The sequence below is a fragment of the Moschus berezovskii genome, chromosome 13, assembly GCF_049115385.1.
Source record: "Moschus berezovskii isolate FMDL1 chromosome 13, NW_MosBer_1.0, whole genome shotgun sequence".
Taxonomy (NCBI): Eukaryota; Metazoa; Chordata; class Mammalia; order Artiodactyla; family Moschidae; genus Moschus; species Moschus berezovskii.
Genome location: NC_142472.1, coordinates 54604312 through 54632255, shown reverse-complemented (window position 1 = coordinate 54632255; position 27944 = coordinate 54604312). Strand labels below are relative to the sequence as shown.

The following is a 27944-nucleotide window of genomic DNA, read 5'->3' as shown; positions in this document are numbered from 1 at the left end:
CAGAGTCATGTGTGACCAACACTCTTTGGCTAGTGACAACTGTGTTGATCAACTCAGCACCTTTGATTCATTCCAGTCACTGGATATTAAAAACACGAAGCAATTGCTTTTGGAATATTTGTGGTCTGAAATCATTAAGCCATTTTGTAAAGATGTGGACATTGTAATTAGAGTAAACTCTTATGCTGGAAAAAATGTAATCATTGTATATCACGCATACAGAATTTCTCAGTGAAGAATTCTACGTTATACATAACAGAGATTCTCAGTGTTACTACTTGTTAATTTCACAGGGAAAGGAAATGAGCTTTACAAAGGCCAACTTGGAAAAAAAAGATGATGAAACAAAGTTCTCTATAGAAGATTTACATGACATGGACTTTTATAGGGAAAGTCACACTCCTTATTAGCTTCGTGATTTCAGCAAGTCATATTTATCTCATCCAGCCTAATTTCTCTTTTATGAAATGTGACTTTGACACCCAGCTTGTAGGCTTGTGGGAAGAACTGAGTGAGGTCCTCTTTGAACCTGAAGATTCCAAACAGAGAATGGGAATCACTCTTAACCTAGTTTGATGGACAAGCTCAATTACACAGATGTTTTTAATGTCCACACACAAGAAAAGGACAAGTTGATACTATGCTTTTAATTTAAAACCCAATTTGTAATTGGAATTCATTTCTTTGATGAATTGTATATTTTAAAATAAAATCTCTACTCAGAAGAACATAAATAATGATATAACTTTTCTTTTTTTAAATAGTATGCCGGGTTCAAGAGAAGTTCAAATACACCCGGACTCAGATCCTATCTCAGGGTTCAATGGGAATTCATTTCAGTCTGAAGGTAATATTTTATTCTAAACAGCGCTTCCAAATAGAAACAGATGCAAAAGTTCTGTTTACTATTATATTTTTTAAAGGTGCGTAAATGCAAAAGCATGTCTTTCTTTGCTAATATCATCTATAGACTTCATTAATGCATATTTGCCCTAAAGTGAAAAACCATCAATGTTTGTATTATGAATTTTATGTCAATGTTTCAGCTAATAAACATGAAGGGCTGTTTTACTTGATCAGTCAGGTTATTCTTTTTAAAAGTCATAAATTATTTAGAGCCACTTATTGGAAGCAACAATGAGTTCTGGAGTCAGATGAAAGTCCAGTTAACCCCCAGGTTTCCCCGCTTTCTGACTGGATGATTTTGAACAGTTGAGCCACAGTTTTCTCATTTGTAAAGGTGGGCTAATCAAACTTTCCTCATTGAACTCTTAGAAGGATTGACTGGAAGAACATTAAATGCACAAACAGTTCATAATATGTGGTAGGTAATTGGTCATTCTTTTCCCAACGTGACAAAACTACCTAGTGCAAAAAAAGGGCATCTAGGACTTCCCTGGTGGTCCAGAGGTTAAGACTTTGTGCTTCCAATGCAGAGGGCCTGAGTTCAATCCCCGGTGGAAGAACTAAGATCCCCCAAGCCTTGTGGCACCACCAAAAAAAACAAAAAGAAGAGCATCTGAGACTTCTGATTCATCACCCAAGAGCTGGAGAACTCACTCCTCTAATCACAGAGATTCTTTAGGGGACTTAGCCTAGGCTGCATGTATGCAGATGTGTGCATGCTCAGTCGTGTCCGACTCTCTGCGACCCCATGGACTCTAGCCCCTAGGCTCTTCTGTCCACTGAATTATCCTGCCAAGAATACTGGAATGGGTTGCCACTTCATCTTCCAGGGTATCTGGAAGTCCCAGATGCTTTTCTTTTGCACTAGGTATTTTTGCCACGTTGGGAAAAGAAAGACCAATTATCTACTACATTTTATGAACTATTTATGCACTTAATGTTCTTCCAGTCAATCCTTCTAAGAGTCTAATGAGGAAAGTTTGATTAGCCCCCTTTTACACATGAGAAAATTGTGGCTCAGCTGTTCAAAGTCATTCAGCCAAAAAGTAGGGATCAAACCAATGTCTCCTGAATTGGCAGGAGGATTCTTCACCACTGAGCTGCCTGGGAAGCCTCCTAGGCGTCACGGTACTCTGCATATATAGGTTAACCCTGTGCCACCAGAAAGATGATGTAACAGCTCCATTTGTACACAAGGCGCTCACAGAGATTTATAAAGTAACTTTTTTTTTGAAGTATGGCTGATGTACAATATTATATAAGTTACAATATATATTGTACATATGTACAATATGGTGCTTCACAATTTTTAAAGGTTCTGCTCCATTTATATTCATTCTAGAATATCAGCTATATTGTGTTGTGCAATTTATCCTTGTAGCTTATTTTATACATAATAGTTTGTACTTCTAAATCCCCTCCCCCTATCTTTCCCTTCCCCCCTTCCATAAGGCAGCTTCTTTGCATTTTGGCAAAAATGAGGACCAGTTCTATTTTACAGATGAAATTGAATATGAAAACCAAAAAAGGCTGGAAGAAGAAGAAGACCTGAATGTACTGACCTTTGAAGATCTCCTTTGCTTTGCATATCAAGTGGCCAAAGGAATGGAATTTCTGGAATTTAAGTCGGTAAGCTCCTTTTTAAAGGCAAAACTCACAACAACAACGAAAAGATAATTTGGAAGAAGAGGTGCTGGTTGTTTTTTTTTTTTTTTTCTTGTTTGTTTTAACTTGCAGCCCTTCAAGTCTGTCTTTCCCTCCTGTTCACTGTTGGAATCACCTAAGATGTTACCAGGGCTCTTGGCTAATTGTAGTATAAAGGTCCGGGATCCCTTATTCCATGATGGCTATCCCAGCCCACTCAGGCTGCCCAAAGTCCCCAAAACTTCCAGACAGGAGGTCCTCAGGAATCCCACCTCAATGGCACGTAGAGTCGTGGCCAAGACAGTTACTTCAGTCACAGTTCAGCCTGTGTCCTGCGTTTGACCCAGGGGATGAGTGGAGGTTCAGATCCTGGGTGCTTTGTTGGCCAGGCCGACCACGCTGGCCACCTGTGTCTGCTATGAGAGCCTGCTAATCCACTGGAGCTGCTACGCAGACACCTCAGAGTCTCCTCATTCCAGAGACTCTACCCTACTTTTGCATTCTTTCTATAATAGTCTTTCAGCCCTGCCCATTCTCTGACACGTCAAATGTCTGCTGCCTGTAACCTGACTTCAGCCACTTGCCTGGCTCCTTTCTCTCCTGTTTTCTTACCATCTTACTTTCTCTTTATTTCCCCAACTTCTTCCTCCTCCCCCACTACCTTTTTCTTTTGTGTCTCCTAGTCTCTCCCTCCCTCTCCTCCATGCCCCTTTGCACTCTCCTCTTTTCTCCCTGAATTTGAAGAGAATAATTTCAACTTTTTCTTTTTTTCTTTCTTTAATAATGTGCTGTCTCAGGGACTTCCCTGGTGGTCCAGTGGTTAAGACTCTACACTTCCACCACAGGGGATTCAGGTTCGATCCCTGGTCGGGGAACTAATCCCACATGCCAGGTGGAGTGGCCAAAAAATTTAATAAAAAATAAATGAACATTTTAAAAATGTGCTGTCTCTAATATAATGTATTACGTTGACTATATCCCAGGTTTAAGAAAAAGATGAACCTGGAATAAATCAGTAGCTTTGAAGGACAAGAAAAATTTCTTTTCACAAGAACAACCAAACTATGAAACAGGTTGAGATAAACAAGAAACATGTAAGATTTACATGAAGAAACCTGTGAAACTTGGTTAAAGGGCAAAAAGGGAGACCTGAATAATGAGTTCTATTTAGAGGAGAGATTCTATGTTTAAAAGTCAGTTCTCTCCAGATTAATTCTAGTTAACCCCAATTAGAATCCCAAGGTTTTGTTTTTTTCTTTTGTGGATGTTGAAAGTATTGGGTTGGCCAAAAAGTTCGTTTGAGTTTTTTCCATAGAACGTAAAGGAAAAATCCAAATGGACTTTTTGGCCAACCCAATCAATATATGTTGACGTCTCTGCTTTGCTTTTCCAACGTTGGGCATCCCTGCTCTATAGTTAAAGGAATCACTGTCTCCTAATCCTTCCCCACCCCTCATCCCGGGACATGTTCCTCTCCTGTCTTCACAGCATGCTGCTGGGTCAGTCCCTTTCTCACGTCTGCATCTGCAATAGCGCTTTCACCAGTTTCTTTACACACGCTGATGGCATCTCCCTAGATGGTCCAGCTCGGTTGCTGGACCTGTTGTGGGACTCGGTTGCCTGTTGCTAGGTAAATATTCAGACTACTCACAATTGGAGGTCAAGGGGCACTGCCTTTTACCCCCGGGATTGTTTTAATGAGAATGTTTGAGAATATCTGTTTTTTGGAACTCTCTCCCCTGTTTCCCTCTAGGCAGGTCCCTCTGAGTCACCCTGCCACTGTCTCCCCTTTGTTTCCTCCCTACTTCTCTGGCTGCCCCTTGGTTTCCCCCGCAGCTCAGTGAATCTATCCTGGATTGCCTGCTGACAGGTGCCAAGATACAGAGGCAGCTCTTATCTCTGATGGGGAGAAAAAGAAAGCAGAGATGCTACTCAGTTCAGTTCAGTTCAGTCGCTCAGTCGTGTCCGACTCTTTGCGACCTCATGAATCACAGCACTCCAGGGCTCCCTGTCCATCACCAACTCCCGGAGTTCACGCAAACTCATGTCCATCGAGTCGGTGATGCCATCCAGCCATCTCATTCTCTGTTGTCCCCTTCTCCTCCTGCCCCCAATCACTCCCAGCATCAGACTCTTTTCCAGTGAGTTAGACTGAAATAAATACTATGTTCAGTTAAGTTCTGGGAGCCCAGGGGAGAAACAGGCATGTCAGACCCAAGGGTGGAGAGGCCATGCAGAAAAGATTTTCTGAACAGAGTTCATGCTGGGGCTGGCAGAGATTTTATTTTGTAATATTTTGGAGGACAAATATAATGATTTTTTAGTAGTTGTGGCTCCCAGGCTCTAGAGTACAGGCTCAATAGTTGTGGCACTGGGGCTTAGTTGCTCCTAGATCAGGGATAGAACCTGTGTCCCCTGCATTGGCAGGTGGATTCTTTTTTTTTTTTAATATTTTTTATTTTACTTATTTGGGTATGCCAGGTCTTGGCTGTGATAAGCGGCATCTTTGATGCAGCATGCAAGATATTTAGTTGCACCATGTGGGATCTAGTTCCCTGGCCAGGGATCGAACTTGGGCCCCCTGCATTGGGAGCATGGAGTTTTAGCCACTGGACAACCAGGAAGGTCCCAGCAGGCAGATTCTTTACCATTGAGCCACCAGGGAAACCCAGGGCTGCTTCTCATTCCACTTGAGTCAACCTTTCCAAACTTCTAGTATTTTTCCCGAATATTTAAAAATATATTATGCCATTTTATTGTCAAAGCTATTTTCCATTCCAGTCAGGAAAAACATGCTTGTCTCTGCCAGAAGCTCCCACACCCCTTTGGGAGCCCCGCAGAGGTCGGGCTGCTGTGTCTCTCATTTACAGCCAGACACACACCTGGTTTGCTTGACCTGCTTTCTCAGAACCTGGCCCCTTGGCCTCTGAGAATGTTCCCCAAGGAGCACCAGTGGCTGCAGCCACAACAGCTGACTTGTGCAAACACTGTGTTACCCATTGCAATGATTGCTCAGGACTCAGGAAAGATAAGATGCCTCTATGATCTTCCCTTCCGTCATCTGTAACTCCTGTGGGCTTAGTCGGTCAGTCGCGTCCGACTCTTTGCCACCCCATGGACTGCAGCCCACCAGGCTTCTCTGTCCATGGGATTCTCCAGGCAAGAATATTGGAGTGGGTTGCTATTTCCTCCTCCAAGGTATCTTCCCAACCCAGGGATCGAACCCACGTCTCCTGCAGCTCTTGCATTGCAGGCAGATTCTTTACCATCTGAGACATCAGGGAAGCCCTCTGTAATTCCTACTGAACTTGAAACGATAGGAAAGATCGTCCTCTGTGATAACATACAATCTGGTAAATCACACTCCCATCTCATTCTTTCTAGTGTGTTCACAGAGACCTGGCAGCCAGGAATGTCCTAGTGACCCACGGGAAAGTGGTGAAGATCGGTGATTTTGGGCTGGCTCGAGATATTATGAGTGATTCCAACTACGTCATCAGGGGAAATGTGAGATTCCTGTTTCTCATGTAGTTCTATCCTGTTTTGGGGGGAGTTTTATTTTACTTAAATAATTTTATTCTTTTTTATTGAAAATATAATGGAAAAGAATATGAAAAAGAATGTATATACACACACATATATATGCATAACTGAGTCACTTTGCTGTCCAGCAGTAACACAACATTACAGTTATTGAAATATAGTAGAATTATAATGTGTTACTGCTGGACAGCAAAGTGACTCAGTTATGCATATATATATGTATACATACATTCTTTTTCATGTTCTTTTCCATCATGGTATATCACAAGTTTAGCTCCCTCTGCTCTGCATTTTGTCTTATCATTGCTAATCTAAATATCTGCACTTACAGTAGTGCATTTGTGATTCATGACAACTTCAGAAAACTTCCTCCCAGCAGTCCACTTCCTTATGCTTCGAAAGTTTTTCTGCAGCATCAGGGACTATTCCATCTGTAACAAAAGTTGAACAAAATAGCATCACACCTATCATTTAGGGCCTTGGAGTGCAGGCCACACTTAAAAAAAAAAAAAATCTTGTTACTTGTACTCATTTCATTTCCTTTAGCTATAAAGTGACTATTGTGTTATACTTTCGATCATGAGAACAGGTAATCATTACAAGACAGCATTTACAATACAACATGTAAATTAAACATTAAATATACATTTTTAGAAAGGCACAGTATTTAAATCAAATGTTAGCTGCCGAATATTTGTCATCCTCTTACTGTTATGCAAGGAGACCTAAAACATCACTGATGTTTGAGTTTGTGTGCTCACTCGTGTCTGACTCTTTTTGCGACCCCCATGAACTGAGGCCCACAGGCTCTTCTGTCCATGGGATTTTCCAGGCAAGGATACTGGAGTGGGTTCCCATTTCCTCTTCCAGGGTATCCTCCCAACCCAGGGACTGAACCCTCAGGCAGTTCAATTCTCCTGCAGCCAGGTTCTTTACCATGGACTCACCTGGGAAGCCAAAACATTACTGAATCTGCTTGTTAAAAAAAAAAAATACTGAGGACAGGTGTGTTACTTATAAGAGAACTCCTAAAAGTACTAGATGATAAAATTGTGTATCAGTTCAGTTCAGTTCAGTCACTCAGTCGTGTCCAGCTCTTTGCGACCCCATGAATCACAGCACGCCAGGCCTCCCTGTCCATCACCAACTCCCGGAGTTCACGCAAACTCATGTCCATCGAGTCGGTGTATAGCTGAACGAATATGGTTTTTAAGAATTACAATACTTGGATTTCAGCTCCTCTTCTTTCTGGCTATTCATTTTTATGATTTCTATCTGCTTTATTGTCCCTACTCTTGAAGTAAGAATAATAACAACGAAAGCTGGTATTGTGGTTGCCGGGTGCTAAGTGCTATTCTAAGTATTCCAGGTATTGACTCAGTCCTCAAAGTACCTGTTTGCAGTTGAGGAAATGGGCACAGAAACGTCACTTGCTGAATATTGCACAGCACCCGGGTTAGATCGTGAATGGTCTGAGCCACACAGTCACAACCACAATGATTCAGTGTTTCCCATGAGGATTACTCATTTACCTCGTAGCACTGTGGGAATAAACTAACAAAACCAACAGGGAAGAAAGGGTCTGTGGAGGGTAAACATACAATAAAGGTTACAAATCAAATTAAACTGTGTTCCCACTAGAATCAGACACTCAGCTGAGTTTGGATCTGTGCCTCCCTTATTGTAGCTGCAGTCATAAATGGGATGAACTAATGGCTTTTAAGTCTTCACCCTCCTAGCTGGTGGTTTCTTAAGCAGGAAAGCCAATTCCATTTGGAACCACAATTAATCCCTTTAATTAATCAAAAGAACCAGACTGGCCAGCTTGATTCTCCCAGTTCACCCTTTTGAAAAGAATTTAAAACAGAGTTTCTTTCTCGAGCTTTGATTTTACTTGGCAGATTAAACATGCTCAGTGAAGGATTCTCAATCCATGAAATGGAGAATGCTTCAAAACTCTCAGCCCCAGGAACCTATTTGTCCCTGTGTCTTGATTCTAATCTGAGGCTATACCCATTCGAAACTCTGCTTTCAAGCTGCTGGGAGTGACTAAAGCCACAGACACCACCTGGTGTCATTTCTGGAAGCCATGTCATGTGCTCTCTCACCGCACTCCTGTGGATGAGATTTCCACTAAAATTCTTCCAAGAAATGCTTTGACAAAATAGTCTACTAATTCACCAGCATCCACTTACCTATGGGGAAGTGACTGGCTGCTCCTCACTGGGGGGAAGGAGGGGAGGGAGGCGGGGATGGGGAAGGGAAAGTCTACTGTAAACTTACCAACACCAAATGCAAGCTTGAGTTTTAAAGAAATAAAAAGTTTGTTTGTCTAAGGCTAATGTGTTACAGTATTAATTTGACAGTGAGAAACGTCCCCTTGGGAAACAAGATTTTCTCAGGAAAGCAGTAAGAGTGCCCTTAGGGAGAGAATGGACTTCCCTGGTGGCTCAGACGGTAAAGAATCACCTGCAATGCCGGGGGTTTAGGTTCGATCCCTGGGTCAGGAAGATCCCTGGAGGCAGGCATGGCAAAACCCATTCCAGTATTCTTGCCTGGAGAGTCCCATGGACAGAGGAGCCTGGCAGGCTACAGTCCATGGGGTTGCAGAGTCAGAAAGGCCAGAGCGACTAACACTAGGGAGAAAACAAAGGTGATCATCTCACTAACTGGAGGAAAGAAGGGATGTTTATTCGTGGAAAATTCACCATCGCCCTCTGCTTGGGTTTTGTGCAGGCCCGTCTGCCTGTGAAGTGGATGGCCCCTGAAAGCTTGTTTGAGGGCATCTACACAATTAAAAGCGATGTCTGGTCGTACGGAATATTACTCTGGGAAATATTCTCGCTTGGTAAGACTTGCAGTTCCCTGGGCTTCTGCGTTCTGTGCCCTCTGCACCCCTCCCCTACTCTTATTTCAAAGGGTGGAGGAAACGCCCCTTCCCAGAGCCCCCCCAGTCTTACTTCTGTTGCAGCCTGAGCCCCTTTATGTTTATTCGCTGGTGTCTATCTGTCTGTCCTATAACCTGCTCTCAAGCAGGAACATGGCTTCTGCCAGGAGCCCAGCACCTTGCAGTGCTGGTCCAGGAAGCGAGGATCCAAGTGTTTGCTAACTGAATAAATGGTACAAAAATGAAGGGTGAGCGGGTGGTCATATGCCCTCCTGTTTTTCCAGGTGTCAATCCTTACCCCGGGATTCCGGCTGATGCTAACTTCTACAAACTCATCCAGAGTGGGTTCAAGATGGACCAGCCATTTTATGCCACGGAAGAAATGTAAGTACAGGTTGGACTGAAAAGTGGCTGAAATCGGAAATGTACAGTCTGTCTAGTTCCCAGCTCATGAAAAAAAAAGTAAAACTCCTTATCATGAAGTTCCCATGGTTCCTCTTAAGAAAAAGAAATTCTTCCTTTTGGTTTCAGGAATTTCTGAACACAACTGAACCTTTTTCTGGGTTTCAGTTTTTACTTGAGGGACCCTTCTCCTGAATTCTGGTCCACATTGTATTTGTCCAAAGGCATCACCTAATTTGTCCTTTCTGATATGAGTTCTAAGTCTAGGACGGCACTTGCCTCAGGACAAACACGCTGTAAATAAGTTGCTCTGCAGTAATAAATGGTGCTTTGTTAAGTGGAAAGTCACCCATTTTGCTTCATTCAGATTTCCTGTCTTGCTCCTGTTCTGTTGTCTTTGCAGATACTTTATAATGCAATCCTGCTGGGCTTTTGACTCCAGGAAACGACCATCCTTCCCTAACCTGACTTCATTTTTAGGGTGTCAGCTGGCAGATGCAGAAGAAGCGGTAGGTAGCAGTACAGTATTTCATAAAACATCCTTAGGAAGGAAAGAAATCCGTCACTCAGAACTCTCATGGCTGATTTGCTAAGCACTAAATTTAGTTACCAAGCTGCCTTCCTCATCACAAGTGGTCTTGATCACCCCTTAAAAGTTATATGGTGTTAGATATACTTATGGACAAGTGTTTTAAGGGGGAGAAATTTTAAAAAGGCTTTTCCTGAAAATTTCAATCAGTTGATTAAGAAGTTAAGTGCTTTTACGTGACCAGTGCAGAGGACAAGACCAGAAAATGAAACGTAACCCCTGTCTCCAGAAGGCACTGAACTTTCCTAACTCAACAGCAAGCCTTCATATGGAATAATTGTACAACTCAATCAGGCAATAAAGAGCACAGGCCTGGAGTTCTGGGAGCCAGGGCCTCTCATGGTGGCTCAGTGGTAAAGAATCCGCCTGCCAATGAAGGAGACACAGGTTCCAGCCCTGAGTCAGGAAGATCCCCTGGAGCAGGAAATGGCACCCCACTGCAGTACTCTTGCCCGGGAAATCCCATGGACAGAGGAGCCTGGCAGGCTACAGTCATGGGGTAGCAAAAGAGTCAGACACGACTTAGCAACTAAACAACAATTTATCCCAAAGACAGTCAAGGTCATGTGTGCACTTTTCAGTTTGTTGGCTATGACCACGTCATCCAAAGCTTAACTATGGTCCATGAGTACCGTGAAACCCTAGGCTGCCATTAAAAACATGAGAAGTGCCCATGTGTAGTAAATAGTGAAAAGATGTAATGCATGTAACATAGGAAGAACATATTAGTAATTCTTAACAAGGATCTACAACAGAATCTGCTGTCCGAGCCTCCTGAGACAAAATTGTGTTTGAACAGCTATCTACTGTAATGGTGATTTCAGCTTTTTTTTTTTTTTTTGTCCGTGTATCTGTCTATATTGCTTAGGAGACAAAAGGAGAAAGGGGTGACAGAGAATGAGATGGTTGGATAGCATCACCGACTTAATGGACATGAGTCTAAGCAAACTCCTGGAGATAGTGAAGGACAGGGAAGCCTAGTGTGTTGCAGTCCATGGGTTCACAAAGAGTCGGACACAACTTAGTGACTCACCAACAATTGCTTAGTTTATCTATATGAATGTGTCTTACATTACAGTGAGACAAAAAAGTAGAGCTATTTTCATTTGGACAAAAATTTTAAAGTCACTAAACTCCCAAGTGAAAACCAAGAAATCTGTTCTCTGTATTTATTGTATACAGAATAGATCTCTTTTGGGGGACTTTCTCTTTTTTAAAAAATCATTTTATTTGAAATATAGCTGGTTTAGAACACTGGGTTTCTGCTGTACAGCAAGGTGATTGAGGTATACATATGTATGCATTCTTTTTCATTTTCTTTTCCATTGTGGCTTCATCACTGGATATTGAATATAGTGCCCTATGCTAAACAAGTAGGACCTTGTTGTTTATCCATTCTTTATACAAATAGCCTTTCTCTTTTATGGTTTTTCTGCACGGCGTTAGCATTTCTAAATTGAGATTCTATATCTAAGAGAAGAAGCAATAATGAAATAAAATATTTGACTATGACTTGATTTCTCCCTTAATAAAAGGACCACATTTGCTTTGTCAATTAATACGTAGACTAACCTCTATGATCTATATGTAATAAAAGCAAGTAGCAATTGCAATGTAGGCATGTGACTCAGCAGTCTTAGCCATTAGGTGGTGATGTGTGTCCATCTCTTTCCCACACACAGGTGTATCAGAACATGGATGGCTGTGTTTCAGAGCGTCCTTCTGTTTACCAAAACAGGCGACCTTACAGCAGAGAGGTGGACTTGGGGCTACCCTCTCCTCAGGTTCACACCGAAGATTCCTAGAGAAACGATTTAGTCTTAAGGACCTCATCCCCCCCGCCTACCTTAAACAGGCTGTGTAGATTACCAAAATAAGATTAATTTCATCACTAAGTGAAAATATATCCTCAACTGCTGCTTTGCTGGACTTTTCTCTAGAAGCTCTCTGTATTTACTCTTGTTTCCAAAGGGACTTTTGTAAAACCCAGTCATCCTTTGCACAAGGCAAGAAGAGCTGATAACGTTACCGAAGCATCTACCTTCATCCAAAGGCCTTCCCAGGCTGGCTTGAGTGAAAACTGTCTACCTGAAGTATACTGTACTCTTGTAAATACAGAAGACAAAAGCATTTTGCTAAGGAAAAGCTAATATGATTTTTTAAATCTGTTTTAAAATAATATGTAACTTTTTCAGCTATTTAGTGATATATTTTATGAATGGAAATAAAATTTCTACTATAGAAATGTTCATTATTGAGTTGTTTACATGGCAGATTTAGGGTGAAACTTAATGGGAGTCATGAACCTCCTGAAACCCTGTGAGATATGTGGCTTGTGCCTGTGTGTTTTTTTCCTTTGAAGAAGGCTGATTCCTTCATCAGATCCTTTTTGAAAGGCTCCATGACTCCTGCCCCTAGACTGGGTGAAGAACAGCTGATGGTCATGAGCTTTACAGAAAAAGGTGTCATACACTGTAGACTTCCAGAGCCTACTTCCTTTTAGAAACAAAAACCCAAAACAACATTATGCTGAGATTCACTCATGATGTTACATGGAGTTGTGATTTTACAATTAACACTATTCACTCATTTTCACGTGATGACATTTGAAGTTTTTAGGGGTTGGGTGGGGTCACGACTTCACAGATAAAACCATAATTCCTCATGGTATTGTCCTTAATAACGTAACTTCTGTATGTACCAACTATGATACTGAAAAGGCAATCTTTTCTTAGGGAGGATGGCATTTATTTTATCTTTTAAACTTATTTTGTTGAAGTATAGTTGATTTACAATGTATGGCAGTGTTAATTTCTGCAGTACAGCAAAGTGATTCAGTTATTTATTTACTTAGTTTTTTTCATTGTGGTTTATCACAGTTTCCTGTGTTCTACAGCTGGACCTTGTTTATCCATATTCTCTGCGTAATAATTTGCATCTGATAATCCCAAACTCCTAATCCAAGGAAGGATGGCATTTCAAAACCTCTTAGGAGAGGGGGTAGGGGAGGGAAGGACTGGGAGCTTGTGATTAGCAGATGCAAACTAGTATGACAGGATGGATAAGCAACAAGATCCTGCTGTATAACACAGAGCACTATATTCAACATCCTGCAATAAACCATAATAGAAAAGAATATGAAACAGAATTTATGACTTTTCACTTGGCTCTGCAACAGAAATTAACACAATATTTTTAAATCAAGTAGACTTCAATAAAATTTTAAAAATAAATAAGAGAAACCTGTATGTAGGTCAGGAAGCAACTGGACATGGAGCAACAGACTGGTTCCAAATAGGAAAAGGAGTACGTCAAGGCTGCATATTGTCACCCTGCTTATTTAACTTATATGCAGAGTACATCATGAGAAACGCTGGGCTGGAAGAAGCACAAGCTGGAATCAAGATTGCCGGGAGAAATATCAATAACCTCAGATATGCAGATGACACTACCCTTATGGCAGAAAGTGAAGAGGAACTAAAAAGCCTCTTGATGAAAGAGGAGAGTGAAAAGGTTGGCTTAAAGCTCAACATTCAGAAAACTAAGATCATGGCATCTGGTCCCATCACTTCATGGGAAATAGATGGGGAAACAGTGGAAACAGTGATAGACTTTATTTTTGGGGACTCCAAAATCACTGCAGATGGTGATTGCAGCCATGAAATTAAAAGACACTCCTTGGAAGGAAAGTTATGACCAAACTAGATAGCATATTAAAAAGCAAAGACATTACTTTGCCAACAAAAGTCCGTCTAGTCAAGGCTATGGTTTTTCCAGTGGTCATGTATGGATGTGAGAGTTGGACTGTGAAGAAAGCTGAGCACTTAAGAATTGATGCTTTTGAACTGTGGTGCTGGAGAAGACTCTTGAGAGTCCCTTGGACTGCAAGGAGATCCAACCAGTCCATCCTAATGGATATCAGTCCTGGATGTTCATTGGAAGGACGGATGCTGAGGCTGAAACTTCAATACTTTGGCCACCTCGTGAGACGAGTTGACTCACTGGAAAAGACTGATGCTAGGAGGGATTGGGGACGGGAGGAGACGGGGACGACAGAGGATGAGATGACTGGATGGCATCACCAATTCGATGGACATGAGTTTGAGTGAACTCCGGGAGTTGGTGATGGACAGGGAGGCCTGACGTGCTGTGATTCATGGGGTCGCAAAGGGTCGGACGATTGAGTGACTGAACTGAACTGAACTGAACCTCTTAAGGGAAAATGAAATAGATTCTTTTTAAACCCAGCTCTGAGCACAGTCAGTTTTCGTTTGGGTCAAGTTTTGTCCCGGATGTGACTACACATTTTAAAAAGTGTCAGAATACAATTAAATGATCCCCGCAGTTTGGGGCTGGGTGTCGCTCCCTTCTGATCAGCCCCTGCCTCCCAGCCTTTGTAGGAGTCTTGCCAGTAGGTGGCACCCTGGCACTACTGTTTTCATCACCGCAGCCTGGCCATGGACTCCAGCTTGCCTCTGGAAGAGCAAATTTTAAGAAGCAGAATTAAAGAAAAAGCCAACCCATTGATTAGAGGGAAGAATAACCCTCTATGCAGATGGCTTCATTTATTCACCTACTGTGGGAATGACGGTCCATTTTATGTGCATTATTTACACCAGCAGTGGAGCAGCCTGGGGTCAGACTCTCTCCTGGGACCTGGAATCTACACCTTGCGTTCCTCTGCCCCGGGATGGACTTCTGACCATATTCTTGGAGCACCTGCTCTGCTTCTTGTTGTCTGAGCCTGGACTGGCTTCGTGTCCTGAAAACAAAGGCTCTGTTTCTTAGAGATTTCCAGGAAGAAGAAAAACACCCTGAGGGGTTGGTCTGTAGCAGGGAGACGCCTGGGTGACCTCATTACCTCCTCCACCCTCCTCCCACCCCTTGTGTTCCTTCCTGATCTTGCTTCTCACCCTTCAGCTCTTCGTGAAGGACCACCAGCTCCATAGCATTTGTCTGAACTCACCTGCGACGCCCAGTATCCTTTTCATCAAAATAAGTGACTTGTCAGAATTAACATTTGTTTTCCCAGATGGCTCAGTGGTAAAGAACCCACCTGTCAAAGCAGGTGACATAGAAGACACGGGTTCGATCCCTGGGTCGGGAAGATACACTGGAGGAGGAAATGGCAGCCCACTCCAGTACTCTTGCCTGGAGAGTCCCACAGACAGAGGAGCCTGGCGGGCTACGGCCCAGGAAGTCACAAAGAGGCAAACACATCTTAGTGACTAGACACCAACTGTCTGTACCACCCTCAGCAACAGGAAAAAAAAAAAAAAGGAGGGGCAGTTATCACCTGGAAAAACACATTTTTTTAAGCTCCTGGAGACCCAACATGTATTAAAATTCCAATTATCTTAAAGAGGCAGAAAATTCTCTGATGATCTTTTTCTGCAGTAAAATATACATAATATAAAATTTACCACTTGAGCCACTTTTTAAACAGATGTATAGTTGATTTACAATGCCTTAGTTTCAGCTGTGTAAGAAAGAAAGTGGTTCAGTTACATACATATGTTTATGTATATATATTCTTTTCTCAATTTATTTTTTTTATTTTAGGGTACGGTTGATTAGCAAAGTTGTATTAATTTGAGGTATACAGCAAAGTGACTTAGCTACAGATAGGTATATATATTCTTCAGGTTCTTTTCCATCATAGGTTATTACAAAATATTAAATATAGTTCCCAGTGCTATAAGTAGTTCCTGATTTCATTTTATATATAGTAGTGTGTATACCTTTTAGCCACCTTTCAGTGTACAGCTGAGTGGTATTAATTACATTCACGTTGCCTAGCAACCATTCTCACCAGCATTTCCAGAGCTTTTTCATCTTCTCAGACCAAAGTTGTCCCCCTTAGACGCTGATTTCCTCTTCCCTGTGTCCCACCCCCGCCCCCTGCCCCAAGCCCCTGGCAGCACGTCCTCCTTTCTGCTCTTCTGAATTTGGCTACTCTGGGAACTTTATGTAAGTGGCATCCCCCTTAGACGCTGATTTCCTCTTCCCTGTGTCCCACCCCCGCCCCCTGCCCCAAGCCCCTGGCAGCACGTCCTCCTTTCTGCTCTTCTGAATTTGGCTACTCTGGGAACTTTATGTAAGTGGCATCACGCAGTATATGTCTTTTCGTAACATAACATCCTCAAGGTTCACTCTGATAAATTCTGTATATTATATTGATTTGTCCATAACACTATTCCAGAGCTGTGCTGAAGGCGTCACATGGATTTTCTCATTTAACAAACTGGGTGGTAGGAGCTTGTTCCGTGACAACAGACAGTGAAACCAAAGCTTAAGCTTAAGAAGGTCAAGCCACTTAGTTAGCTCCACTGAGATACTAACTGCAGACCTGACTCATCCCCATGCCTGCCGCTTCCTCACGGCCTCACCGACCACTCTGGGCTCCTTTGGCCAGAACTTGATGTTGCTTCGACTCAGCCAAGGGAAGGAGTCTGGTAAGAGGAGGATCACAGGAGTTCCAACTCCCAATTTGCCTCAGATTTTAAAAGTAGGCTCAGGAAAGCAATTTGCCTTTCTGGTGTATCCTATTGAGAAAACATCTGCCTATCCAAAAAAAATTTTTTTGAAGGAAAAAAAAAAAAATCTCCCTAAGCTCTGCTCAAGAAAATATAAGGGCTGTCACTGAAGGGAACAGACACTTGAAACAGTTCAACTAAAAAATAAAGAAATAAAAATTTGACTGTTTAAGAATTTTCTCCATGGATTGCTAAAAGTCTCTTACCTTAAAAGAAAAATTATAATAAAGTCATACAATAATACATTCAGCCCAGGACATAAGAATCATATCTTACAGGTTAAATGGAAATTATGAAGCTACATCTCTATAAATTAACTTCAGAAAATAACAGCTTTGGAATGTTCCTGATGGTCCAGTGGTTAAGACTTTGCCTGCCAATGCAGAGGTTGCCGGTTTAATCCCTGGTTGGGGAGCTAAAATCCTACATGTCTTGAGGCCAAAAAAACCAAATCATAAAACAGAAGAAATACAGTGACAAATTTAATAAAGTGTTTAAAAATGGTCCATATTAAAAAAAATCTTGAAAAATAAATCAATAAAGTAAAATTTAAAAAGAAAATAACTGCTCTATCGATATATAATTCAAATACCATACAATTCCCTTACGTATACTGTACAGTTCAGTAACTTAACTTTTTGCTAGGGTGAGAATGGCCTCTGACCACTTTACATTTCTTCAATTTGACTGGAGGAGTCAGACAGGATTAACTGAGCCCAGGGTCCTTCGGTGGCCTGGTGGGCCAGGTTCCATATTAGGAATTTGATTGGATTTTTGTGGGTGTTGTGCTCAGTCGTGCCCAACTCTTTGTGACCCCGTGGACTCTAGCCTGCCAGGCTCCTCTGTTCATGGGATTGTCCAGGCAAGGATACTGGAGTGGGTTGCCATGCCCTCCTCCAGGGGATCTCTTGTCTCCTACATCTCCTGCATTGGCAGGTGGATTCTTTACCACTGCACCACCTGGGACGTCGGTTGCTTCTGTGTCCAGGACTGTTTAATACCTTAACCTTAAGGGTTCCTATGTTAGTAGGCTGTTTGGAGTTCCATTGTTATACAACAGATAACACCAAATAAAAGGTTAGGCTCCTGGTCTCTGCCCCAAATGCAAGGCCCTTCCCACCGTGCATATCAGCATTTCCGAGAGCTAAGAAGTTTCCACTTGCAAATTCAGATGTCTATCTCTCCCACTGCTTCAGAGGAGCTGAGAGCCGCCAGGCTGCAGGCCCAGGCTGCCAGTGCCTGGGGCTTGGTGGGGAGGAAGGACCCTTAGTATGCAGAATAACCTGCGGAGGAAGGTAAGGGTCACGCATCGGGAGGGGAGCCCTTTCTCCCTTGTCTTCTACTCTGTCTTCAGTTCCCCACTCACGTGCTCACTGCGGGGACCAGGAAGGGAATAAGACTTGCGAGGGTTGCGGCGGGGTGGGGGGGGGAGGGGGAGGGGGGGGCGGGTTTTGCTGGACAGACCTCACCCTTCCTTCCCGACAGCCAGCTTTGAGGGCACCCGGGGAGGGAGATGGGAAAGAAATTCACACTGGCTGTTAGCCTGTCTGCAGGGAACCTGTGGGGACAGGAAAGGGCTGTGTTGGCTCTGGTGGCAGAAGGGACAGCAGAGGACGTTCTGTGGCTGGTCCTCTGCAGACTCATGCACAGGAAACATTGTGTCAGTCGACACCTCTGCAGTGCCATGTTAACAGGAGCACTCTGCTAAGTTAACTTGCTTTATCTTTGCAACAATCCCATCAGGCAAATACTTGTATTATCCCCACTTTACAGACAAAGAAACTGAGGTTCAGAAAAGTTTAATAACTTGGTGAATGCCAACTAGTAGGGGGCAGAGCCTGGATCTAAGCTCTCTTGGGACCAGGCCCTCCACACTGGGCTGCTTGCCTGAAACTTCACACACAATACAGGATCCAGTGTGTGTTCACATATCTATGCAACGTATATGACAGGCAATACATATCATATGTATCGGCTTCCCTGGTGGTTCAGTGGTAAAGAACCCGCCTGCCAATGCAGGAGACATAGGTTCGATCCCTGGGTCAGGAAGATCCTAGAGAAGGAATTGGCAAGGGAAATCTCACGGACAGAGGAGCCTGGCAGGCTACAGTCCATGGGGTCGCAAAGAGTTGGACACAACTTAGCCACCCCACCACACACACACACACACACACATGCATATGATTGCTTAGTCACTAAGTCACCTCTGACTCTTTGCGACCCCATGGACCGTAGCCTGTCAGGCTCCTCTGTCCATGGGATTCTCCAGGCAAGAATACTGGAGTGGGTTGCCATTTCCATATCCAGGAGAGCTTCCCAACCCAGGGATCGAACCTGGGTCTCTTACATTGCAGGCGATCTCTTGTATCATTGTGGGTTGATTCTTTACCAACTGAGCTACCAGGGAAGCCGTGTGTGTGTGTGTGTGTGTGTATGTGTGCCTATACACATTTATCTTCCTCCATATTTGAAGACATGGCCTGTAATGATGGTATTTCTGGCACAAGACTTACCCCTTTGAAAAGCAAAGCTCCTTGACTTCTTTGCTGTCAGTCCTTCAGTCATGAAATAAATACAGTAAGCAGGCAGGCTAAAATGTTAATGGCACCAGAAGGCTAACTGGCTTGAATGCGGAGGCTGAATATGGCCTCTGCCTGCTTGGATGGTGGAAAAGTTTGGCTGGACACGTCTCCCCCTCTGCAAGATCTCTGCTCCCTGGATTAGACCTTAAGCCTGTGTTTGTTGATTGCACAAGAACTCTGGATCTCTGCTTTTCCCAGAGGCATTTAAAACATGCCAAGCTGGTGTTGAAAAAAAAAAAAACCAAGCCTGTGCATTCAGCAAATATAACTCGACGAGCAGAGACGTGTCAGTCACTCACCCAGAGGGGAGCCCAGTCCTGCCACCGCTGCTGGATCACAAGCCATGGACATTGAGAAGGTCAACTCCATGGACTTTGGAGAATTTGTGGATGTGTTTGGAAATGTCATCGAGAGATGTCCTCTGATCGCAGCTGCGGTTTGGTCCAAGCGCCCATTCTCTGACTTGGGAGATTTAGAGAAGCACTTTTTTGCCTTTATTGATGGTCTTCCACTGTCAGGTAAGGCTTTGGGGCTGGAAGCTGAGAGTCTCCACAGAGGGATTCCAGGTGTGCTTATCAAAAAAGGGAGGGAATTCCCTGATGGTTCAGTGGTTAAGACTCAGGTTTCACTGCCAAGGGCCTGGGTTCAAACCCTGATTGGGGAGCTAAGATCCCACAAGCCATCAGTTCAGTTCAGTCACTCAGTCGTGTCTGACTCTTTGCGACCCTACGGACTGCAGCACACCAGGCTTCCCTGTCTATCACCAACTCCCAGAGCTTGCTCAAACTCATGTCCCACAAGTCATAGTGTGGCCAAAAAAGATTTCTTTTAAAGTGGGGGGAGGGGAGGTCTTGTGGCTGTTTTTTATTTTTAAACACAATTTTTAAAGGTTAATTTCCATTTAGTTATTACAAAATATTGGCTGTATTCTCCGTCTAGTACGATATATTCCCGAGCCTATCTTAGACCCAATCGTCTCAGCCTCCCCTCCCCCATCCATAATGCCCCTCCCGCCCCCCTCCCCACTCCCACTGGTAACCTCTAGTTTTCTCATCTGTGAGTTTACTTCTTTTTCGTTATCAAACTGTTTTGAGATATTTGAGCCTAGTTGCTTGTCCCTGGTATACACATTTACTTGTTTTTGCTGTAAGGCTTGGTGAGTTTCTTCAGACTTTTGTAAAAGAGAGTCAAGCCCTTGCAGTGTTAAGTGACAGTAGCGTGAAAGAAGTTTCCTTGGCTCAGGTAAACTGGCTGTTAAATATTAAAGCTCCGGGGTTACCAGGAAAGAGGAACCAGTGGCTGCCTCCTCTGGCCTCAAAGCTGCTCAGGGACCAAAGGTCAGGCTGGTGCCCCCACCACCACCCCTCAGCCCTGCGTTGGCTTTGGGAATGTCCCTTATGCAAGAGAGGAGACTTCTCCATATCAAACTATCTGAGGAGCCTGGGGGGAAAGAGAGAATGGCTGACGTTTTACCAGAAAGGGCCGGTTTGGACTAGGCGGCTGAGGAAAGTAAAGTCCCTCAGGTCAGCAGCTCCCTGTGGGTGTGGGGGGTGGGGGGGTGGGGACAAAAGTCTGAAGAAATCCCTCTGGAGAAAGGGGTGGAAAATGATGATTTCCTTTGGGTGGAGAGAGAAAAGGAGGCCCTAGCGGGTGTAGTGTGGGGAGAGGAGGGAAGTTTGGGGCCAGGCCAATCCCAGGTGAGTCAGAAGGACACAAGTCCTCCCAGGGGTTCACAGGCCAAATGTCAGCAGCTGAGGCTGCCTCCCGGGCGGTCCTCAAGGTCCCTGGAGAAGCCTGGACTGGCTGAGGGGCCCTCGAGGGGACAGGCTGTCTTCACAGAGGGGCTTCCACAGGGAGCTGGGCTGCGGGCGCAGCGCTCTTTCACACAACAGTCCTGGTCTGTGAGCCCAGGGCTCCGACAAGCGGCCTGGCAAGGTTTCCAGAGGTCAGAGGGAGCCTCCCAAACAAGGGGCTCCTTTATTTCATTTTAGGTACATTCAGGAAGAGGGGAGGATGGGGGATTAAACCAAGCTGACAGGAATGTGGAGGCCCTGACTTCCCTGTGGTCCAGTGGTGAAGACTCCAAACTCCCAGTGCAGGGGGCCCCCAAGTTTGATCCCTGGTCAGGGAGCTAGATCCCACACCTGCCTCAAGTAGGAATGTAGGGGCCCTGTTGACCCTCACCCACTGCCTGTCCAAAGCTGAACCCACAGCTCCCCACCCATACCCCCAACTCCCCCTGCAGCCCAACTGGCTGCAAACACAAGGGACCCACTGTATCTGGGCCAGTGTCAGAATCCCATCCCACCCTGTGGACAGAACACTGGAACATGATCAAGGTTTGCCAAGAGAATGAATGAAATTGTTCCTAAGGGGATGTTGAAAGATGGTGGAGCCTGGCATTACCCTTCCACACACACTTTAACTGGGCTGACTTTTGCAGCAGGTCAGTGGGACCAAACCACTGGAGGGAGTTGGAGCCACCTGGGCGTTTGCTTGCTTCTGCACTCCAGGCAGTTCTTTGAGGAACCTCCCTGCTGGTAGAGCTTGCTTCTCAACCCTGTGCTGGCGGCCACACTTGCCTGGGGCAGCTGGGAGTGCAGCCCTCTCTAATCACCTTCCTCCTATCTAATCAATTTCATGGCATTAAGCAAGTGGAGTTAGTGGTGGAAATAATGATGACAACCCCTAAAATGCATTTTCCCCTTACTATTGATCTCTTTCAAGCACCTTTCCCAACACTTGGCATTTACTAACTCCCTTAATCCTCATAATAATCCTATAAAATAAGGATTACCATTAGTATCCCCATTTTACAGATAAGAAAACTGAGACAAACCCTGATAATCAACCCAAAAGCTTTCGAAGAATTTTCCGGAAATTCAAAGGCAAAAACTAGAAACAGTTTCTAAGGACTTCATCTGTTCATTCACTGATTTATTCAATAACGTTAATGCTTGATGTACCAGATATTTGGGGTTTTATTTTTATCACTATATTTTTTATCTTTTTTTTTTTTTTAATCTTGGCTACCTTTCTTGACTTGCAGGATCTCAGTTCCCACACCAGGGATTGAACCCCGGGCAGCAGCAGTGAAAATCCAGAATCCCACCAGGGAACTTGCTGGGTTTTGTTTTTTTAAGTTTTTTTTTTTTTAATGTGGACCATTTTTAAAGTCTTTATTGAATTTGTTACTATATTTCCTCTGCTGTTTGTGTTCTGGCTTTTTGGCCAAAAGACCTACAGGATCCTAGCTCCCCAGTCAGGGATCAAACCCACACACCATGCGTTGGAAGGTTAACTCCTCACCATTGACTGCCAGGGAAGTCCTCTCCCTAGTTTTTAAAATAATCAAGTAAAAGTCTAGCTTTTCTTCTTGGATGTGTGCTCACAACCCCATAGATTATAGCCCCTCAAGCTCCTCTGTCCGTGAAATTTTTACCAGGCAAGAATACTAGAGTGGGTTGCCATTCCCTGCTCCAGGGGATCTTCCTGACCCAGAGATTGAACCCATTTCTTCCTGCATTGCAGGCAGATTCTATCTGCTGAGCCATTGGTGACGCTTTATTCCTTAGACAGTAAACAACAGCCTGGATGTAACAGTCTTTGAATCCGAAAACTAAAAGGGAGCTTATAGAGATGAACAGGTTATTATGATCTATCTAGTCAAGGATTTGTTTTAGATGATCTAAGAAAACCCTCTACCATTTAAAGAAAACTGAAAATTCTGTTTCAAGAGTAAGCCAAGATGGCCAATTCATTTCGGAGACACTATGATGATTCCTGACCAGTAGGTGGCAGTATAGGACTAATATTTAGCTCCAAAACTAATTGTCAAACTACCTTTTCAAGCCAATCAATTCCTGATTCCCAAGCCAGGGGAATGGCAACAGTAAAGGGAAGAAGGTTCACACACACACACACACACACACACACACACACACACACACACGGCCAATAATGAACAAATTCAATAGTAATTTGTATTAAACATCAAAGAGCAATAAAAATGTCATAACAGTTAATCATGCATCTTTCTGTGGTATTTCAGAATAGCAATAATGCCATGATTCATTACTTAATACTTATTTCAGAAGATAGTTGTTGAAAGCATCAAAGAGTTGGATACTGATAACGTCCTTCAATGCAGGCTATAAGGTATTTATATGAGGCTATTAAGATGTGTTCGTTCAGTCAAAGAATATACAGCACTTTCTCCCCAGAGTGTCAGTCAATAAATAAGTGTAGTCACTTACTAAGTGCCTACTCTTCTCTGGGGAACTGTCCCCGGCCCTGGAGATAGAGCCGTGAACAAGACAAGTCCCTGCCTTCAATGAGCTGACGTTCCAGTGAAGAGATGAAGGATTAACATACATAAAAAGGATCATTTCAATTCTAGAAACTATGAGAAGAGCATTTGTATTAGGTTAGAACATATGTAATAAAAGAGGTCTTTCTTAAGAAGTGATAAGAAAGACCAAGGCAGTTGGAGAATGGTGGAGAGTGGAGGGATGTGAGGAAAGGGGTCAGGTGGAGGGCCTGCAGTAGCAGTAAAATCAAGAGGTGATGGTCAGGTGGACTAGGGTTGGAGCAGGATAGATGAAGAGACGTGACTGGATTTTCAGGACGAATTTTAGAATTAGAGCCAACAGGTGTTTTTGATAGATTTGTGGCAGGAAGGCAGGTCAGAAACAAAGAGAAATGAAGGATTGTTGTATTGTTGTTTAAGCCGTGTCTGACTCTGTGACCCGATGGACTGTAGCCTGCCAGGCTCCTCTGTCCATGGGATTCTCCAGCCAAGAAAACTGGAGGAGGTTGCTCTTTCCTTCTCCAGGGGATCTTTCCAACCCAGGGATCAGACCTGCATCTCCTGTGGCCCCGGCATTAGCAGGCAGATTCTTTACCACTGAGTCACCTGGGAAGCCCAAAATGAAGGCTAACGCCTGTGTTTTTTATATGAGCAACTGAATGGATGGTGGTCTGTTTTCTGCAGCGAGGAAGAGTTCGGCACTGAGAGGACAGGATGGAGAATGGGAGCTTGTCAAGGCTGAGATAACAAATAACAATCCAGAGGATGATACTGAGTGTTCAGTTGGCTCGTAACAAAGGAACTCAGGGGAAAGCTGAGGACTAGACTAGACCCGGGTGTCGTGAAATAATCGATGGCATTCGAAGCTTGGGGGCTAGATGAGAACACTTAGGGCATCCGTGTGACTCAGAAGGGAGGAGGTGTGAGGCCTGAGTCTGGGAGTACTGGTGTCACTGATCTGGACCAGTGATGAGAGTAAGTGATGATGGGAATCTTCCAAGGAGAGAGGGCCAACCACATGACATGCTGCCAAGAGGCTGAGAGAGAAGAGGCCAGAGCACTGGCCACTGGCTTGAGCAAGCTGTTCGTCACCTGTGACCCGAGGAGTGCAGCCTGGCGGGTCGGTGGGGCTGGACATGTGATGGGGTGAACCTGGGCGGTGTGGAGAGGAAGCGGAGATGCCGGGGAGACGATCCCCTGGAGCAGCCGTGCTGTGCAGAGGAGCAGAGACGCCAGGAGGAACTAGAGGACCCCAGGCGAGCAAGAGAGGGCGCTCATTTTGTTTAGGGGCTGAATGCTCCTGGGGCCGGTTTGTGTGTTGATGAAGTGGCAGTGATGGTGGGGGGTCAGGGGTTGTTGATGGTTGAAATCTTAGCCTTTGACATGGAAGGAGGCGCTGGCTCCCAGAACACAAGTGGAGAGAGAGGTTGGCCCAGGCCATGCACAGGACAGGAGGGAGGGCGCACCAGCTGGGGCAGTGTGGGGACGCTGGAGGATGCTGATGGCCTCCCAGGTCTGCTCTTCAGCCGCTGCCACCATCTGCTAATAAAATGAGGACTGTTGGCTCCGTGCCAGGAACTCTTCAAGGGGCAGGGATTCTTGGTCTGTGGTTGCAGCAAACAATGCCTGTCCACACCTGCATCTCCAGACCATGCCATGCCAATGGCAGAGTCGGTGCTGTCTCAGATTTTAGGAGAGACTGGAGGACAGACAGCACTGAAAGGCCTGAGGTGAGACACTCAGCCAGGTTTGGGCACTCCAGGTAGGGGGACTGCGGGGCTGAGGTGGGAAGGTGGGGAGTACCCAGACATGGTCTCCAGCCTCCTATTGGGGCTTAAGGCCACTGGGAATGCAGTGCTGGAGCGGGGACAGAGCTGTCTGGCAGGAAGGATTGGAAGGGGGCATATCAGTGATTTGGGGCAATAAAGATGGAGTCCTTGGCTCAATGGGCTCAGATTCTATTTCTCCAGAGCTACCATTCCCTGTCTGCCTCCCCGCACCATCTTCTTTTGCCTACATTTGAGGGCTCTGTGTGTGTGTGTGTGTAAATCTTTTCTGATCTCTTTTCTTCTCTTTGCTCTGCGCTTCTCTCATCCCCCTTGTCTCCCGCCACCAGTGGAAAACACGCTCGGTCCTGGGCAAACATTAACCCCAGGTGATGTTTTCAAGAGAGGGAAGAGCCCAACGGAGTCAGAAGCCAGGTGTCAGGCCAGAAAGAAGAGGCAGGTCTGGGATGTGGGCGGCCACCCACAGGACCGGGCTCTGCTTGGGGCCACCGGGGGACAGACCCAACCCCCGGCCGGGTCCTCCTAGCAATAACCTCATCCCCTGCGCTGGTGCCGGCCTCCGTGGAGTAAGAAATGGGGGGTGGGGGATGCTGAGGAGTTCAGTGAGAAGGCGGGGTCTTGGCCCCTTAGCCCCTCACCCCTTTGAAAATCTGAATAAACAAGGAGGGGGCACAGGGTGGGCCTGCTGTCAGGGCCTGTGAGCCTCCCAGGCCCCTGCTGCCCATGCCCATTTGAGGGGAGGGTCCAGACCGGGTGGGTGTGGAGCGGACTCAGGGGGCGCCCAGCCTCAGGCTTGGGCAGCCTCCACAGCACAGCCGCCCTCCAGCCCAGGGCCGGGGGCACCCAGGTAGGGACTTTATCACCTACGTTTCCGCACCACCCGGATGCGCTGGACGCGGGGACCAAGTGCCCCAGCTTTGCAAGGCCCAGGAGAGGTATTCTAAAATGGGGGTATTGCTGAAATGGGATTACTGGTGACCTGAATTTCGTTTTAAACTACCTTTAATCTTGAAGGGGCAGCCAGTGCCCCAAAGCCAGTGGTTTGGAGTCCCGGAGCCCTACGCAGGCAGCTTCCTGGCTCAGTGACCTTGGGCAGGTCACCTACTCCTTTATGAGCCTCTGATGAAGCCTCTCTTCAATGCAGAAGTTCCCCCTACCCCAGTTCTCCCACCTCTCAGGACACAGGTCCACAAGTCAACAATCCCAGTCGTCCTTTAATTGGGCAGAAACTATAAGATTTAAGCAGGGGGAGTTTATACCCTAATTAAAGGAAGAGTCCATTAGTGATGCCCCCCTTTCCAGAGGAGCCCCACACCTGTCCTCGGCCCCAGGGACAGAAGCTTCCAGCCACAGGGCAGCCCAGTTACACTGAGTTTACTAGGACAGGTAATATGACTATTTATTGAAAAACTCCTAGCATCAGGTGCTGTTTGGGTAAATGAATTGTCTCCAATCCTTGCCACTCCTCACCAAGCTAGGTGTCATCAGCCCCATTGTTCGCATAGGGTTCCCTGTTTAGCATATCTGAAATCTTGCCCAGCCCCACGGATTCTAAATCTCCCTTTAGAGAACTAAGTAAAATGATTGGCTAGGGCTCAGGAAAACCCCCCCTGGATTAGGACTTGAAATCGCAGGACTCGCACCACGGGTGGCCCATTTCAGGCCAGTGTTCGGAGATGAGGAGAAGCTGCTTTCCCAGGAAAGGTTGTTCTCCAAGAATTGTTTTGAGATCTACCGTGGGCGAAGGGAAACGAGCCTCAGACACTGTGGGTGGTGAGTGCTGCTGTTTTCCTAAAAGGAGGAAACCACTTTCGTTCAAAGGGCCGTAGGATTCGGCTGAAAATGGTTTCTTTGCAGTTAATCATCTGCAAAGCTCTTTGCACGCCTGATTCCAGAAGCCCAGAACTCACACTTAGGGTCACAAAACCCTAGGCATTTATTTGCCAAGCTCCAAGGATGTTATCCCTGTGGATCCTCCCTGCCCTTCTCCTTTCCAGAGCGAAACCCATTCCGTGGCTTTTGCAGGAAGTCTTCAGGCCCTTGTGTCCGGCCTTCTCAGACATCAAAGCCCCCCTGAGAGCAAAGGACTTTGAAAAGATACGAAACGCTCGGGTTCCCTTATCGCGTCCCCGCTCCCTCCCGAGCAAGTCGTAAATTCCGAGCCTCCGCGGCCGCTCCCCGCCGCTCTGCTGGCCCCAAGGTCTCAAAGGACAGACTTGTCACTTCCCGCCCCGCCCCCGGGGCCCGGCCGAGGCCGAGTGAAGCGGGGTTGGAGGGCGCAGGGTTCGGGACGAGCTGGAGGGGGCGGGTGCGCTGGGCGCCCCGAGCTGCCCCTCATCACGTCCCGGGACCCTGCTTTTCTCGGAAGCCCTTCGAGGCACGATAACGCGCTCCCGCCGCCGTGTCTGTGCTTCTCCGCAGGCCAAGAGGGCGTCCTGCGCTGCCACCCGGAGCTGGCGGGCCGCGAGCTGCAGTGGGGCCGGCTCACCGCCGAGTCGCAGCGGGAGCAGAGAGCCGCGGGCCTGCAGAACCTGGGCGCGGCCGAGCGGCTCCGGCTCACCGAGCTCACCGCGCAGTACCGCGCGCGCTTCGGCTTCCCCTTCGTGCTCGCCGTGCGCCTCAGCGACCCGGCGGCGGCGCCCCGCGAGCTGTCGCGCCGGCTGCGGTGCCCGCCGGCGCAGGAGCTGCGCACCGCCTTGGGCGAGGTGAAGAAGATCTGCCACCTGCGTCTCGCCGACCTGCTCGGGGAGCAGCCGTAG

At 45.7% G+C, this 27944-nt stretch overlaps 2 protein-coding genes across 3 annotated transcripts in view; both read left to right on the top strand.

Moving 5' to 3' along the window:
- FLT3 (fms related receptor tyrosine kinase 3) overlaps positions 1-12189 on the top strand; it is a 66522-nt gene extending 54333 nt beyond the window's left edge. Inside the window, exons 18-24 of one of the 2 annotated variants that reach the window (XM_055426836.2) lie at positions 765-847; positions 2408-2535; positions 5935-6057; positions 8830-8941; positions 9265-9364; positions 9786-9891; positions 11654-12189. In XM_055426836.2, coding sequence (XP_055282811.2) covers positions 765-847; positions 2408-2535; positions 5935-6057; positions 8830-8941; positions 9265-9364; positions 9786-9891; positions 11654-11776 — 775 coding nt within the window. In that variant the 3' untranslated portion in view covers positions 11777-12189. The remainder of the gene's footprint in view (positions 1-764; positions 848-2407; positions 2536-5934; positions 6058-8829; positions 8942-9264; positions 9365-9785; positions 9892-11653) is intronic. The other variant, XR_016038939.1, reaches the window with a different exon arrangement.
- Positions 12190-19432: 7243 nt separating this feature from the next.
- URAD (ureidoimidazoline (2-oxo-4-hydroxy-4-carboxy-5-) decarboxylase) lies at positions 19433-27944 on the top strand. The gene is made up of 2 exons (XM_055425997.2): positions 19433-19607; positions 27607-27944. The coding sequence occupies exons 1-2, from the start codon at positions 19433-19435 to the stop codon at positions 27942-27944; spliced, it is 513 nt and encodes a 170-aa protein (XP_055281972.1).

Coding starts and splice junctions, on each gene's coding strand:
- URAD (XM_055425997.2), top strand. CDS start 19,433: ATGGACATTGAGAAGGTCAACTCCATGGACTTTGGAGAATTTGTGGAT. Junction 19,608..27,606: donor TGATGGTCTTCCACTGTCAG/GTAAGGCTTTGG, acceptor GCTTCTCCGCAG/GCCAAGAGGGCGTCCTGCGC.